The 14378-nt window shown below is 48.1% G+C and overlaps 7 protein-coding genes across 7 annotated transcripts; 4 read left to right on the forward strand and 3 right to left on the reverse strand.

The window, feature by feature from the left end:
* Nucleotides 1-790: 790 nt before the first annotated feature.
* nctB (negative cofactor 2 transcription regulator complex subunit NCB2) lies at nucleotides 791-1894 on the reverse strand. Its single transcript, XM_025624094.1, has 4 exons — nucleotides 1788-1894; nucleotides 1690-1716; nucleotides 1282-1541; nucleotides 791-1216 (listed from the first exon to the last, which is right to left on the reverse strand). The coding sequence occupies exons 1-4, from the start codon at nucleotides 1807-1809 to the stop codon at nucleotides 1097-1099; spliced, it is 429 nt and encodes a 142-aa protein (XP_025476018.1). The 5' UTR covers nucleotides 1810-1894; the 3' UTR covers nucleotides 791-1096.
* A 601-nt stretch (nucleotides 1895-2495) lies between these two features.
* Nucleotides 2496-3677, reverse strand: BO87DRAFT_379661 (SDR family oxidoreductase). The gene is made up of 4 exons (XM_025624095.1): nucleotides 3570-3677; nucleotides 3168-3481; nucleotides 2710-3080; nucleotides 2496-2656 (listed from the first exon to the last, which is right to left on the reverse strand). The coding sequence occupies exons 1-4, from the start codon at nucleotides 3607-3609 to the stop codon at nucleotides 2620-2622; spliced, it is 762 nt and encodes a 253-aa protein (XP_025476019.1). The 5' UTR covers nucleotides 3610-3677; the 3' UTR covers nucleotides 2496-2619.
* A 1650-nt stretch (nucleotides 3678-5327) lies between these two features.
* Nucleotides 5328-7119, forward strand: BO87DRAFT_342283 (NAD(P)/FAD-dependent oxidoreductase). The gene is made up of 2 exons (XM_025620730.1): nucleotides 5328-6143; nucleotides 6197-7119. Exons 1-2 carry the CDS (start codon nucleotides 5689-5691, stop codon nucleotides 7050-7052), a joined length of 1311 nt encoding a protein of 436 aa, XP_025476020.1. The 5' UTR covers nucleotides 5328-5688; the 3' UTR covers nucleotides 7053-7119.
* Nucleotides 7120-7293: 174 nt separating this feature from the next.
* On the forward strand, nucleotides 7294-8333 carry BO87DRAFT_379663 (zinc finger CCCH domain-containing RNA-binding protein). The gene is made up of 2 exons (XM_025624096.1): nucleotides 7294-7751; nucleotides 7831-8333. Exons 1-2 carry the CDS (start codon nucleotides 7451-7453, stop codon nucleotides 8157-8159), a joined length of 630 nt encoding a protein of 209 aa, XP_025476021.1. The 5' UTR covers nucleotides 7294-7450; the 3' UTR covers nucleotides 8160-8333.
* Nucleotides 8334-8533: 200 nt separating this feature from the next.
* On the forward strand, nucleotides 8534-10249 carry BO87DRAFT_342288 (non-structural maintenance of chromosomes element 1 family protein). Its single transcript, XM_025620731.1, has 3 exons — nucleotides 8534-8805; nucleotides 8870-9486; nucleotides 9555-10249. The coding sequence occupies exons 1-3, from the start codon at nucleotides 8673-8675 to the stop codon at nucleotides 9846-9848; spliced, it is 1044 nt and encodes a 347-aa protein (XP_025476022.1). The 5' UTR covers nucleotides 8534-8672; the 3' UTR covers nucleotides 9849-10249.
* Nucleotides 10250-11191: 942 nt separating this feature from the next.
* On the reverse strand, nucleotides 11192-13388 carry BO87DRAFT_150169 (ankyrin). The gene has a single exon (XM_025618173.1). The coding sequence runs from the start codon at nucleotides 13008-13010 to the stop codon at nucleotides 11274-11276; it is 1737 nt and encodes a 578-aa protein (XP_025476023.1). The 5' UTR covers nucleotides 13011-13388; the 3' UTR covers nucleotides 11192-11273.
* A 170-nt stretch (nucleotides 13389-13558) lies between these two features.
* On the forward strand, nucleotides 13559-14244 carry BO87DRAFT_379665 (uncharacterized protein). The gene has a single exon (XM_025624097.1). It carries the CDS (start codon nucleotides 13583-13585, stop codon nucleotides 14063-14065), a length of 483 nt encoding a protein of 160 aa, XP_025476024.1. The 5' UTR covers nucleotides 13559-13582; the 3' UTR covers nucleotides 14066-14244.
* Nucleotides 14245-14378: the final 134 nt, after the last annotated feature.

Raw genomic sequence — 14378 nt, forward strand, 5'->3', positions numbered from 1 at the left:
TGAACGAATAATAACTGTCTATTAGATAAGAAAATTCTATATACACCCTATCTCATTCACTAACACCAACCCGCCCCATAGGACCCCCAACACCTCTTCTGGAAATCGTCGTGGTTTCCAACCCACAGACGAGAAGGCGGCAATTTAGTGGAAGTTAACATATGCTAGAGTACAATATAACCTGTTGCATTAAGATGTCTAGTACATACGACCACAGGGTGTGGAAAACAGGGCTTCCCGTCCGCTCAGCCGTACTTAAGCCACACGCCGGGAGGTTAGTAGTTGGGTGGGTGACCACCAGCGAATCCCTTCTGTTGTATGTTTTTACCTTTTTTTTTTTTTCTTTTTTTTCAATTTTACTGTAATTAGCGAGTTGGTATGCTTCTCGTCTTTTGAAGATAACCATAAGAACTGTAGGTAGATCTATGATACTATTATACGGTGCGGTGTTAGTGGTGAAGTCAACAGGTTAGCCGAAAGTGGTACATACTAAGTTGTGATGAGTCTCAATTCGCGGTGAGTCGGGGTTACTAGTATATACCACTACGAAGTACCCGAGAAACACAAAGGGGACCCAATGGAGAAATTATGCCGACAATAATTCCAGATGTAGGGTTCCAAACAGTCAGTATGCTTGGAAGCGATTAGATTAGAATATAAGTGGTACTAGGTCAGGATAGCCTCGACCAACGCCTAGCGAGCTGCAATGCCGCCAAGGTATTTGGACACTGTCAGTCCTTCAATGCTATTAGGTATTTCCCGGGAATCGACCATAGTCACTACCATGGGTATAAGCACTACTAATGAAACATATCCTCCCGTTAAGGGCATCCGTGTACCGCCATGCACATCAATAAATAGTATAAGGTATTCAGAAAGACTGCCCCAGCCGAGAGAAGATAGAAAATAGTATGAAAATAGATAAATAAGCCCCCTTCCCACAAATCGTATAAAGCGCAAAATACCATAACCACCCAAACTCCAAGCCCCCGTCGTAGGAAAACGTCTCAAGAACTCCGAAACCAGACCCTCTATGACCAGCATGAGACTAACCGCATTAATTTTTGCCTTTCCGGATATCCAGAACTCGTGATCTTTATTCCGGAGCAGCATGATACTTCTCGGTGGCTGAGCGGAACAACTCCTGTTGTTGCCGTAGAAGCTCCTCCTCGGACAACCCGCTCTGCTCCATCTTGCTCTGCTTCTTCTCTCGCGACTAGTGTGATAGATTCATGTCAGCCGGATAACGCCATAAACATGAGGAGGATGTCAGCTACATACCTTCAGCTGCTCTTTATGCTCCTCCGCGACAGCAAGGACGTCAGGAATGTAGTCGCTGAAACCGAGATCACGAAGGGCGCGCTCGACATGTTCGCAGGCGATAGTCTTCTTGGCTTCCTTTTCGCTGATGTCGTTGGCCTCGGAGGAAATCAAGGTGATGAATTCGACGCAGCATTCCATGAGAAGGTCGCGGGCATCTTTGGAGAAAGTCTGGCCGGATGAGGGTGGTAGGATCTCGGTGATAATCTTCTGAACCGTCGCTGTATAGTTTGCGATTTAGTATATTATGTATATTTGATTATGTTTTATACTCAATCCGAAGAAACCAAAGCAAATGGCGACGGGCCCCGACGACCTCAAACGTGGGGGAGTTGATGCGACGCGACAACACGGAGGAAGGCGACATACCTTTAGGTAGCGACAAGTCGTCGTTGGCTAGTAGGAAAAGCGCGAGTTAGCTCGATACCTTGAATTTGCGCGAGAAAGTAATCCGGAATAAAACTTACCACTAAATTCGCGATCTGACATGATGGGCGACAAGGAAGGAACTAGGCGAAACGCGCGTTCTGCACAGTGGTGGAAGTTGGCTTCAGATTGGAAAGTATGTAATGTGACGGTGCGCGGGGAGCAACTGGTTGGTATAAATAGCTGCGATTAAATCCCGGCGCGGAGGGACTCGTCACGGAACGGAAGAACCGCCCGGCAGAAACATACCGCCTCTGGGGTTTTTAATCTCGGTCCACAGCTTTTTTTCGGTTCATGATTTCTTCACTCATGCAGTGCTCTTCGCACAACAGAAAGTGAAAAATGGCTTCACTTTTCTTGTTTTGCTTGCTCAATTCTTGACATTTCTCAAGGAACTAACTTCAATGGTATGTATTTCACCCTTTTTTTCTTGTTTGCCTTCCAATTATCATGATGAACATCGTTGTCGCCCCTATCATACCATCTATGGTGACGTACACTGTCCAAGCCAAACGGACCACTGAAATATTTCCTCACTTTCGGAATTTGCCAATCAGTCATTGCATCGTACATTGCTGACTCATTCAAAGAATCTAGGTGCAGACTCTGCAAATCGCTTATCACGACCACACAATACCTCATTTCGATATCCGTAAGGTATGCGATAATATCTTCCTCTATGCGTCCACAACTTTTTACATGATGATCACATTACATTCCATGCTAAGTATGAAGGTTCACGCCTAATGCTTCCGAAATGTAACCTGCTTTTCATCTTTCGGCTGATTTGTATTCTATTTCGCAATATGTTCTATATTGAGTCTTGTTGATGGTATATACTGACTGTCTTCATAAGAATCATCTAGTTGTAATCTACTCCTGGAACGCCTCGAGAGCCTTGTCGTTCCACCTAGTTTAGCCATTAGCTTTATCCTGAAATGCAGAGATTTTTAAATCACTCACGTGAAGAACTTCCCAGTAAGCTCGTTAGGAGCGTCCAACACCAGCTTCGCCATTACATGGCCCGGCTGCTCTGGCTTAAGGAGCTTGCCATCCTTGTGGACCGTCGTAAACTTGGCATGCATCTGCGGCTCCAGAGTCGTAGCGTGGTCCTCACGCAGCTCCCGCTGCATCTCGGTGTCAACCATGCCAGGCCGGATAGAAATTGTAGTAACCTCGGGTTCTTCCTCTCCCAAGCTCAAAGCGAGGTGGTTCATGGCGGCCTTGGTCGCACCGTAAAGAGCCCATCCTCTATAAGCCGTGACGGCAGCACCCGACGAAGTGAAGATGATTTTTCCCTTGGATTCACGGAGGGCGGGAAGACCGGCTTTGATCTAAGCAGATAATAAATATCAGTGCGTTAGCTATCAAGGTCCATTGATGTATCCCTATGCGCCATAAATTCTAAATCTCGCACTTACGAAAGCAGTAAGACTGATAAAGTTCACGTCGAACGCGTGCTTCCATTGCGCGAAATCGGCATCCTTGACCTTGCCTACTTGTCCAAGCATGCCGTGGTTAAGAACCATGCCGTCCAGACGGCCGAAGGACTTGAGAGCCAGGTCCACGGCCTTCTGACCGAGGGAGAAATCGGCCAGGTCTCCATTGAGCACTTCGACCTGCTTGCTGTATTGCTCCTCGAGCTTCTCGAGGGGTTCGCGACTACGAGCGATCACGACAACATTGTGGGATTGGGGTGCGGTGAGGAGGTATTTCGCAATGGCGAGGCCGATTCCTGGGTGTGCGAGTATGGTCAGTGACTGCGATGTTGAGGTTGCGGATGAACTGGGGTTTGAAACATTGGATGGGTTGGACAAAGTTACCTCGAGAGGCACCGGTAACGATGATAGTCTTGCTCGACATTGTGCTTGGTTTGTGTGACGATGGAACTGGTCTGGTTGCACAGCAAGTGGCTGAATAAATGGATGCTATGACGAGAGTGGGGGTGGATGCTCTCGTATCGGACCGGCCACTTGCCTTCCAAGAACGGACGGGCCGACGGAGTGTCTACACGAGAGCCCTATGCCATATCCCTAGTACAATTGGCTTCCTCCAACGCCTCTGCAGTGAAATGTAAACAATTACAAAGCTTTCATATCCATCGCCAATGAAGAGCGGGCCTGATCTATCTATTGATTTGATGACTATAAAGAACCCATCAGTTGGAGGTGTGAGGTAGTGCACGCGGTCTGGCTCGAATTTGTTTCTATCCTTCAGGCATCTGATAAACCTACAGAGTACATGGATAATAGAGTCCATGGCGCTAAGCCCTACCACCTGCTCGCTGCGTAGAGTAAGTGAACTAACTGTGTTATACTGAGCAGCTGTCTGCATGAGAAACATACTTCCGATAACCTTAATTCGGAGATTATGAAGGAGTTTGGGGGGATCCCCTCGACACATCAGGATATTGAGGGTTGCATAGAGAGCTATGACAATTGACCCAGCGGATGGCCAAAATAGACCTAAACCACAATGTGAATGCTAGTATACTAAGAATAGCTGGATGGGAAGGTATGGAAGGGTTACACTGGTTCCCGTGGGACACAACCTTGTGCAAGCCTGTTTTCGTTCTGTAGTATGGAGCAGCGGCTGGGCAGTAGTGGTATTATCCAAGAGAATGACATCTCGATGGAAAAAGCATTTCCTTCAGTGATTCATGTGAGTGAGATATAGAACATTACTTACTATGAATGACAAGGAGAGTTGTGAGATCCCGCGAGCTTTAGTAGCGCTGATGAAACGAGGGGGAACGTGGGGTCTTTGTCGGCAATTCTTCCGCTGTTTTATGTATGACGCTAGTCAAATCCACTGCCATAGACCTTCTAGACTGAAATAGTACCAAGATGACTACATTTCCCCAAGTCACACTATTCTCAGGCTTCTGACAAGTTCCTTGAAGTAATTGTTTCTTGAAAGGTCGACTTTTCCGCGGAAAACATTAACCATGGTTGAGTGGAGCCCGTGGAAAGGTATAGTAGGACGTCGTATAGTACCATCATACTATACGCCAGTCTCTATTATTTGTTAGAAGTGGAATCTATATTCCACTGACCGACTTTGATACTGTGGCTAGTTAGTCCTCTAATGACCTCCATTCTGCCACAGGCATGAATTGAAATGGCTTGTATATACTACGCCTATTTTCTTTAGGGTCCAGAAACCAATTCCCAAATGCAAATGCCATTCTATAAACAGAGAATGTCCCAGAAGATTCTAGAAATTGTGCCAAGGGCCTAAACAATCTGGAGAGAATCCACTGTATCATGAAGCCCGTGGGGAAGCTATACTTTTTCCCGGTACCTTGAGTAGGGCGTATGGGTCTACCACTCAACATGAGGGTAGTCTCAACTCCTACTTCTCATGACAAGAAATAAACTACAGCATATTGGGATATTCACATAAGCAAATGATCTTTCTAGAGAATGTATTTCCATCAATTGTCAGGGGAGGGACGAAGACCCGGAAACGTCTGGCCCTCCGGAATCGGCAGGCCGTCCGAGTTCGAAACGCTATCTCTAAGCAACAACATCACGCAAGAGAGCAAGATGGCTTGCTCTATCTGAAGTTCAAGATAGATACATTATCACGATGATGCATCCTCATGCTTGTTAATACAAGGTGAACCGGCCCGGTCAACTCGGGAAGGGTGCCGGTTCGATAAGGGCAAATAGCAGCGGGCAGCGTGCACAGTTCCTCATCCGGGAATCATCATTCGAAGGGCGTGATCCACTCTGTTCATCGAATCGACTGTCCCGGATCTACCCCGCCATGGAGTTCTGGAGATACCCACTCCCACTACTACTTTATATAAATTTGACAGCGACCCAACTGGAGAGTGTTGAGATACCAAAATTCATATCAAAAATCGTGTTGTGGTTGCGTAACTTGGGCGCAATAGTTACCCGAAAACCCTCATAAAAGTCATAGCCCCATTCCAACATGCCTACCGTCATTCTTGGAGGAGGTATCATTGGCTCCTCAATTGCCTACTATCTGTCTCAAAACCAACCGCAAGAAGAAATCCATGTCGTTGAATCAGCATCCGAGCTGTTTTGCTCTGCCTCTGGCTACGCTGCTGGCTTCCTAGCCAAGGATTGGTTTGCGCCTTCTCTCGCGCCATTGGGAGAGCTGTCATTCAACCTACATGAGTCCCTTGCTGCTGAGCACGGTGGAAGGCAGAAATGGGGTTACATGAAAGGTGTGGCGTTGAGCTTAGGCTCCGTGAACAACCAAGGAGGTGCTCGTGGCGACGATTGGCTTCGTGCAGGTACAAGTCGCGCAGAGACAGCCGCAGGCACAAGTCAGTACGGGGAACCCGAGGTCCCAGAATGGGTGACACGGCAGCAGGGGGCGAAGGTAGAGCAAATCAGTGATAAGAATACGACCGGTCAAGTGTAAGGCGAATTAAATCCTTTCGCAATGAAGCAAATATACTGATGATTATTAGTGATCCCTTGAGGTTGTGCAGATTCCTCATGGACAGCTGCACATCACGAGGTGTCAAGCTCCACTACCCAACAAAAGCTTCGTCGCTTGTTAGGAACGAGGCTGGGACCATCACCGGCGTCAGAATCGTGGACTTGAACACAAAATCTGAAACTACTATCCCCTGTACGAACCTGGTTGTCTGCGCTGGACCGTGGACACCGCAGGTCTTCCGTGACCTGTTCCCATTCTCCAAGGTTGCACTTCCCATATATCCACTCGCTGGATATTCTTTGGTTCTCCACTCTCCAAGGCATACTCTGGAACACGAGGAAAAGTATCATGGGGAGACCCATGCGTTGTTCACGACATGGCCGCCATCCTGCGGCTTCAGCCCGGAATTGTTCTCTCGGGAAGGAAGGGAAATCTACATTGCGGGTTTGAATACCAAGACAATCCCGCTTCCGGAACGAGCGGACGACTCCCATAAGTCGATGGACCAAAAGGAGATGGATAGACTGAAGGCAGCATCCGTTCGCCTGCTTGGAAAGCTTGCAGAGGGCAAAACGGAATCGAGCGATGAAATTCCGAACGTCAACGACCTGAAGATAGTCCGAGAAGGCCTTTGTTTCCGTCCTGCTTCAGATCGTGGCACACCTTTTGTGGGGAGAATTGACGACAGCTTGTTAGGAGAGGGCATCAAGACCACAACAGGAAGCAGGAAGGGTGGAGTGTTTGTTGCTTCGGGTCATGGCCCGTGGGGAATCTCGCTTGCCCTTGGAACTGGAAAGGTCATTGCCGATTTGGTGGAAGGAGTTCAGCCTGCTGTAGATATCAGCGGGCTGGGTGTGAGCCGTAGAGGCTTGGAACGTATATAGTCAGCTTTGCATCCACAAACGCACAGAGTGGTTAGCTTTCCCCAATAGAATAATAACTAAGACTTTTCCTTGGCTAGTGAACTATAAACGAATAGTAATTCAACCCAAAGTTAATCACAAATAAAAAGCTGAGTAAGGTACATGCTGAATATAGAAGCCTCAGGCACCAGAAGCTTCTCCGAGATTAGTCAGCGCAGCCGCCACGAGATCGAAGCTCTCCAGAATCTGCAATCAAGAGCTGGGGAAACCACGTCGCGCTAACATATTTGCCCTGCGTTGTTGCAGCCTTCGCGTACTCTCCATCTCCTCTAGCTCTTGAACCTCTCCACCTATCTTCTTTCCTACCACCGCCCATTAAACCATCTCCGCGAACCGAGCTCGGCGCAACACGATCCACCATGGCCAACTATCTCGCCTCCATCTTCGGTACAGAGCAGGACAAGGTCAACTGCTCCTTCTACTACAAAATCGGAGCTTGCAGACATGGCGACCGCTGCTCCCGGAAGCACGTCAAGCCATCATACTCTCAGACGATCCTGATGCCGAACATGTACCAGAATCCCGCGTACGACCCGAAGAGCAAGATGAACCCCAGTCAGCTACAGAACCACTTTGATGCTTTCTACGAGGATGTGTGGTGTGAGATGTGCAAGTACGGCGAGTTGGAGGAATTGGTTGTCTGCGATAACAACAATGACCGTGAGTCGCATCCATTCATTATATTATCCCTTCCCCGGATAGTAGCAAGGCATAGGCTAACATTACATCTCCTTGATAGACCTCATCGGAAATGTCTACGCGCGTTTCAAATACGAAGAAGATGCCCAGGCGGCCTGCGACGCTTTGAATTCACGATGGTACGCGGCACGACCCATATATTGTGAATTATCACCGGTTACGGATTTCCGAGAAGCGTGTTGTCGGTTAAATAGCGGCGAAGGGTGTGTACGTGGTGGATTCTGCAATTTCATTCATCGGAAGGACCCTAGCAATGAGTTGGACCGGGATCTTCGTCTCAGTACGAAGAAGTGGCTGAAGGAGCGTGGCAGGGATGCGAGAAGTGTCAGCCGCAGTCCTAGTCCGGAGCCGACCCGGAGGAGGTACTAGGAGGGGGAATCTGTGATTTGGAATGTCCTTTGTGTTGTTCTATATGCGGCGTTGGGGGAGAATGACCATCATCTGTCAGCTGTATTTCTATTCTAGTTTCTTTACGCTATGATATCAACTGCATTTGCGATATCCGCAATATGGTTCTGGATTGTGTTTAGGAATGAAACCGAGTTTTTACTATATGGTAATACCCTCTATAATAATAGTATCCATAATAAGTAATTAACGCTGCTAGAACCTCCTTATCTTCAAAGTCATAAACGTTGGATGCCACAAAGAACCTCCAGTCTTGGCATCCAGAACCAATAAACGCGGGGCCGCCGGCGCGTCCATCGCGTCGTCCGTCGCATCCAATTTCTTTGTCCAGTCCATCCATTCATATACTCCGCGCATAAAAGAGCTACCAAACCCCTTCCAATTGACAAGGAATTCCGCAATGCACTACCACAGCATATAAACACCAAACCCACAATCTCCTCCCCCAGATACCCCAACCAACTACATACAAAAATGCCCCGATACGCAGAAGACCACGAGCGCTACGATGACAGCAACCGCGCATTTCTCCAAGCCTTCATGGCGCGATCCACCATGACCTTTTCAGAAGCAAAGCCCGTCCTGGCTGCGATATTCTCCGTCAGAGGTATTCTCTTATACTCTATTTCATACACCAAAATATCAAGTCTAACCAAACCCTCTACATCTAGACGACGAACAAGTCTCACCCGAAGACATAACAGAAGACGACCTCCAAACCTACATCGCAGCCGCCAACAGCGCCATATCCCCCTTCGACCTCGAAATCCGGAGCATACTACCCCAGATAGAAATCAACAACAATGACCCCGACGCACCCCCTCCCCCAACCCCCGAACGAGTCTACGCTCTCGTCAACACAACCAGCGACGCCCTCACCCAGCTCGCGACCACCTACTCCGCCGATGAAATCGCCTTCGTGAAGCGCATCCTGGACGCCATGTTCGACACATACAACACCCGCCGCCAGGAAGCAATGGTCATAAGTAGTATGCAGGCGCTGCAGCTAGCCAAGGCAAGCACAGGGGACGCCAATCGACGGGAATCAGGGACACAGCAGCAGCAAGCGACGCAGGGAGGCGCGGCGCAGTCATTGACGATGACGCAGGCGGAGACGATGCTGAAGCAGCTTGTCGAGCAGGGGTGGTTCGAGAAGAGCAGGAAGGGGTATTATCGGTTGAGTCCGCGGGGGTTGATGGAGTTGAGGGGGTGGTTGGTGGCGGCGTATAATGATGAGGGGATTAGGAAGATTAAGTTCTGTGCTGCGTGTCGGGATATTATCACTGCGGTGAGTTAGAAGAGTATCTTCCTGCTATGGGAACGTGTGTTGGCTAATGATTGTGTGTTTGTGTGTAGGGCCAACGATGCGGAGACCGCGATTGTACTGGACGATTGCATGACCACTGCATGCGGAATTTCTTTCGTATGCAAAAGTCCGAGAGTTGTCCTGTGTGCAAGAGTGCCTGGCCGGGTGATAGGTTTGTTGGTGAGCGCGCCATCACCATGTCTGATCCGGCTGCGCAGAGGGCTAGACGCTCGGCTGCGAATACTCAGCAGGCGGAGGCTGGGCCTAGTACGCAGTTCACGCTGCCGGAGATGGATGTTGAAGATGAAGTGGATGGTGGTGAGGAAGAGGCTGGGAGTGATTGAAGGGGCTAAGTCATGGTTTGTTGGGATTATGATAATACCTTAGGCTGCCTTAGGAGCATGTCCCGAGGCACTCAGGACGGCCATGACGCTCTTCGGATGCGATCAGGACTTCGAGGGTCGGAGACCAAGAGTACTCGGAGCCATAGGACGCAGCGTCATATCAAGTTACACCTGCGAGGCCCTCTCGACGGGGAGGATGCTTCCTTGATGTAGTACCTTGGGGGGATCGACTGACCCCAGTCAACGATTGGCCTGTTCATCGGTGGAACCTGGTTGAACGACCACCCAGTGTGTCTACTATTTACAGACCACCATCACTGGCAGATGGCCATTCATTATGGCCATCGCCCGGAAAGCAGGGGGAAATGGGCAACTTGCCACATTAGATACCACAATCTATCAATTGGAAGCTATTCAAAGATCTATTCTATACTTCTATACAAACTTAGTCATGTAAGATTACAATAGCTTGTGTTGGTTGCGAACTACTACGATAGTTTACTACCTCTAATTCCTAAAGACTCTAATCAAATTCAGTGGCATTAAGGTCATACTATCATCACTATCGTAAAGCATTAGAAACATTAGAAACGGCATTAAAGTAGTATTATTTCCGTGATATCACACGTCCCATCATCTCCTCTTTTTGTTGTTTCCTTTTTCCTTTTTTTTTTCTTCGTTTAGTATTTGTTTCAACCTTTTTTTCTTTCTTTTCAATCTTTTCAATTTTTTTTTTTCTCTTTTTATTTTTATTTATTTTTATTTTTTATTTTTTATTTTTCCCTTTTATTTTTCTTTTTGCTCTCTTTTTTTGGTCTTTTTCCATTCGAAAAAAAAAAAAAAAAAAAAAATCCCATTCCACCATTACCTCACCCAACAACCTTCCTATCCCAACTCAACAACAAATCCCTGCAGCAAAGCAAAGCAAAGTAAAGTAGGACAAATCCCCAGTCTCATACCAGAGATAACAAGAAGAAATCAAGCCTGAACATGGCAGCATATCCACCAACTTTCTTCTGATGTAAAATTCACTTCACCAACATGTCAATATGTCATCATCTTCGTAAACACCAAGCGACAAATCTTAAAGTAAAATGAAGAAGACAGGCGAATTCAAGCCAAAGGCAAGATGTACAACCAACTCTTCTCACATAGCCAGATCTGCAAAAGATCAAGCAACAAATCATGTAAATCGAAGTAACCAGGCGAAGTCAAGCCAAAGGCAATATGTGAAGAAATCCTGTCTGTATGGTGAGATTTGAAACATCAGGGAATAAATCATGGCAAATTCAAAGTCAAAGCCAATATGTAAAACGAACCCCTCATGTAAGGCAAGATTAAAGATCAAGCAGTAAATTTTGAGTCAAAATTAATAAACCAGAGAAACCTCAAATCAAAGACCAAGGTACCTAGCCTTCAAGCCATCTAAACAGCAGAGGCATGCAACTCCGCATCACGCTGATCGACTCTCTGACGCGCCGAGATGCCGCTCATATCTCTGATATCAACGTCTGCACCACAGGACAGCAAGAGATTCGCGACTTCCATACGAGCATTCCAAGCTCCATTAATACACCATCCGTCGCCGAGGAGAAGATTCAAAGGCGTGACACCATTTCCGTCCTGAGCATTCATGTCCGCACCATAGTGAAGCAAAAGTCTCACAACGTCCACGGAGACATTAGCCAGGCGATCGACGGCCCAGTGCAAGGGGGTTCGGAGGCGCGCGTTGGTCTCGGGGCTCCAGAAGGACGGGTTGCGTCTGAGATACAGATCGCTGCCGGTGGCGGTCTTCGCGTTGGGGTTACTGCCTTTTTCGAGAAGGAGCTGGACGGCGGGTGTAACACCTAGTCTGACGGCGAGATGCAGAGCGGTCAGTCCTTCGATGGAGCTGTCCTTGATATCGACCCCGTGCTGCATGAGGAGCTGAATGATGGCCAGGCGTGTGTTCTCGTCGCTTGGGTCGGCGATATCGAAAGCGTACATCAAGGGTGAGTGGCCATATTCATCTTTTTCGTTGGCGCTCGAGCCTCGAGTTGACAGAAGGTGCTGCACCACGTCGAGGCGGAGGCCCCACACGGCGTAGTGGATTAAAGGGGTCTTGCGACTCTCGGTCGTTGGCATTGATGCGCTCTGAGATGAGGTTGTACTCAGCTCCGTGGAAAGATATTCAAAGGTGTCCAAATTGCCGTGGCCAGCAGCATACTGGATGAAGTCTGGCTCGCTATCACGCCTCATCGTGGCTTCTCCGCCACTGGTGATGACATATTTGGTCACTATTTTCACCATGTGGTAACTCTGGCTTTCGATAGCGCGGGTAATGTGATCACCGGTCACCTTGGGACCCATGTTCAGAAGCAAACGGGTGACACCGATCAAGTGGGCGTTGCTGCAGGTTATACTGAGCAATCTATCCATTTCATCATCCCTGAAGCGGATTCCGGCCTGAATGAGAAGATGGGCGCACTTGGAAGGAGTGTTGTCCCCGGGTTTTCCAGTTCGTTCGGTAATGCCTTGGACGCTGGACGTGCAGGCTTCAGGCCGGATTGCTTCGCAGAAGGCATGTTTGAGTACATCAAACCCGCTGGGATTGGGATACATGTGATGCTTTTTGTAGTCCAGAAGCAAGGTTAACGCCTTTGAGTACCAGAGCTTAGCGGCTAAGATGATCGATTCATCAATTCCACGGTTCGGTTTGTGCAGAAGCTGGCTGCTGGAGAAGAACTCGATGAATCTCGCCACAACCGATAGACGACCATAGCTGATGGCATTCTCAAGCGGAGTGGTCCAGTACTTAAGGGTTCGAGGTGTCACGTCATTCTTTCCATGATTAAGGAAGAGGGAAACGAGTCCAACATCACCCCTCATGGCAGCGTAGTGTAAGGGCGTGATCTCTAGCGAGCTGTTCCCTGGCCTGAAGAAAGCATGTGGACTTGCCCCGTACGTCAGCAGCATTGCCACAGTAGTAAGGTCTTCAGGAGCTTCGATTATGGCCCGATGCAGAGCCATGTAGCCATTATCGTCGCGTTTGTTGGGATGATGACCCTGAGCGAGCAACGAAGTCAGATAGTCATAGTTCCTCTGCCGCGCTGCTTGCAGAAAGGGCAACGAGACTCTGATATCCGTGTCGTAAGAGACTTGAGTATCCAGTTCGCTCGACATGATGCTTGAGAACCGATGGTTCAAGATGCCGTTTGGATGGAAAAGAGGATGAAGATAGGAAAGAAGAGTAAGAGATCGGTAGAGAGAAGATTTTTCTTCTAGCCATCTCTATTCACTCTCTTCGAACAACACATAAACAATATCCAGACAGAATCACCAGTCTGAAGGCGGTGACGTCTGTTTGCTATATCGCTTCTGCAGTTTTGCATCTAGGGTTGGGGCTACCTTTGTGCGCGTAGTGAATTGCGCGGTGCATATCTGTAGTGTGGTCATCGTGGTGTGTGCTGAGGTATGCCGTTGCTGTGAGGGAATTCTCTCCATGTTCCTGTGTCTCCAAGATACCCGTGCCATAGAATTTACTGAAGTAGGAATTCAGAGTGTAGAGTGTGATAATGAGTGAGAGTAAGCGAAGTAGGATGAAGGCAGACACACCAGGCAGCCAAAAGCCGTAGTCGCCAACGACACATGACTTCTAATCAAGTTCCTTCCCTCCTTGCCGACTTCGCTGCCTCACACCCCCGCCTTATAATATTCCCCTCCGCTACTACCATATCAAAAAGCACAAATCCAACATGTCCCACTACCCCGTCTACATAATCAGAACCCATTTGGCAATGCCCGACCCCGACCTTCCTTCTCCACGTTATCACACCGCAATCTTCGTTGAAACAGACCCAGTGACTGGCTCTGGAACCATCCATGAAGTGACCGGGGACATCACCTCACCAGAAGGGATGCACTACGAAACTAAACTCGGTGCTCGACCAGAGTCCGATGAAAACTTCTTTTCTCGAATGCTGCTTCGTATGACGAATGCAGCAAATTATCCCGACTCGTGGGACAAGGTTCGACGAGAGCTTCCAGCTCCCCCTCAACAAAAGGCGTTCAATATCAAACGAATGAAGACTGAGCCGTTCAAGCGGCTGTTGCCGTTGGAGTTTTATGAGGACGGCGAGGAAAGACGGCCGTTGGTGAAGTGCACTGAATGGGTGGCTGACAAGGCTATTCCGGCGCTGAGGAAGGCTGGTCTTTTGCAGTCATCGATCTCGGTATAAATCTGCCAGGAAATTGCGCAAGGTTGTGATTGAAATAGAATTTTGGAAATTGATGTAAATAAGAGCATACTTAGCTACTTTGTTTATATGCGCGCTTACAAGAGACCTGGGCCTGCTGGGAGGGATGAGCATAGAGACCGACTGGTTCTCCCTTGAGCGAAGCTAGTAGAAGAATTCACAAAATATTCCCTGAACCATCTACATAATTACCGGAGGAAACAATTAAACTCCTTGATGGTTCACAATTTCTGTAGTCTTCTATTTCTTTCTTACTTTCTTTTTTTTTTTTTTTTTTTTTTTTTTTTTGATAAAT

The sequence above is a fragment of the Aspergillus neoniger genome (genome assembly GCF_003184625.1).
Source record: "Aspergillus neoniger CBS 115656 unplaced genomic scaffold BO87scaffold_35, whole genome shotgun sequence".
Lineage (NCBI taxonomy): Eukaryota > Fungi > Ascomycota > Eurotiomycetes > Eurotiales > Aspergillaceae > Aspergillus > Aspergillus neoniger.

Bases quoted from the DNA above. Each gene is read 5' to 3' on its own strand.
- nctB (XM_025624094.1), bottom strand. From the start codon at position 1,809: ATGTCAGATCGCGAATTTAGTG. The intron at 1,542-1,689 runs GTATGTCGCCTT...CAAACTATACAG, and splicing joins CGACTTGTCGCTACCTAAAG to CGACGGTTCAGAAGATTATC. The intron at 1,217-1,281 runs GTATGTAGCTGA...CTATCACACTAG, and splicing joins AGCATAAAGAGCAGCTGAAG to TCGCGAGAGAAGAAGCAGAG.
- BO87DRAFT_379661 (XM_025624095.1), bottom strand. From the start codon at position 3,609: ATGTCGAGCAAGACTATCATCGTTACCGGTGCCTCTCGAG. The intron at 3,482-3,569 runs GTAACTTTGTCC...TCGCACACCCAG, and splicing joins CGTTACCGGTGCCTCTCGAG to GAATCGGCCTCGCCATTGCG. The intron at 3,081-3,167 runs GTAAGTGCGAGA...TTATCTGCTTAG, and splicing joins TTATCAGTCTTACTGCTTTC to ATCAAAGCCGGTCTTCCCGC.
- BO87DRAFT_342283 (XM_025620730.1), top strand. From the start codon at position 5,689: ATGCCTACCGTCATTCTTGGAGGAGGTATCATTGGCTCCTCAATTGCC. The intron at 6,144-6,196 runs GTAAGGCGAATT...GATGATTATTAG, and splicing joins AAGAATACGACCGGTCAAGT to TGATCCCTTGAGGTTGTGCA.
- BO87DRAFT_379663 (XM_025624096.1), top strand. From the start codon at position 7,451: ATGGCCAACTATCTCGCCTCCATCTTCGGTACAGAGCAGGACAAGGTC. The intron at 7,752-7,830 runs GTGAGTCGCATC...TCTCCTTGATAG, and splicing joins CTGCGATAACAACAATGACC to ACCTCATCGGAAATGTCTAC.
- BO87DRAFT_342288 (XM_025620731.1), top strand. From the start codon at position 8,673: ATGCCCCGATACGCAGAAGACCACGAGCGCTACGATGACAGCAACCGC. The intron at 8,806-8,869 runs GTATTCTCTTAT...CTCTACATCTAG, and splicing joins TGCGATATTCTCCGTCAGAG to ACGACGAACAAGTCTCACCC. The intron at 9,487-9,554 runs GTGAGTTAGAAG...GTTTGTGTGTAG, and splicing joins GTCGGGATATTATCACTGCG to GGCCAACGATGCGGAGACCG.
- BO87DRAFT_150169 (XM_025618173.1), bottom strand. From the start codon at position 13,010: ATGTCGAGCGAACTGGATACTCAAGTCTCTTACGACACGGATATCAGA.
- BO87DRAFT_379665 (XM_025624097.1), top strand. From the start codon at position 13,583: ATGTCCCACTACCCCGTCTACATAATCAGAACCCATTTGGCAATGCCC.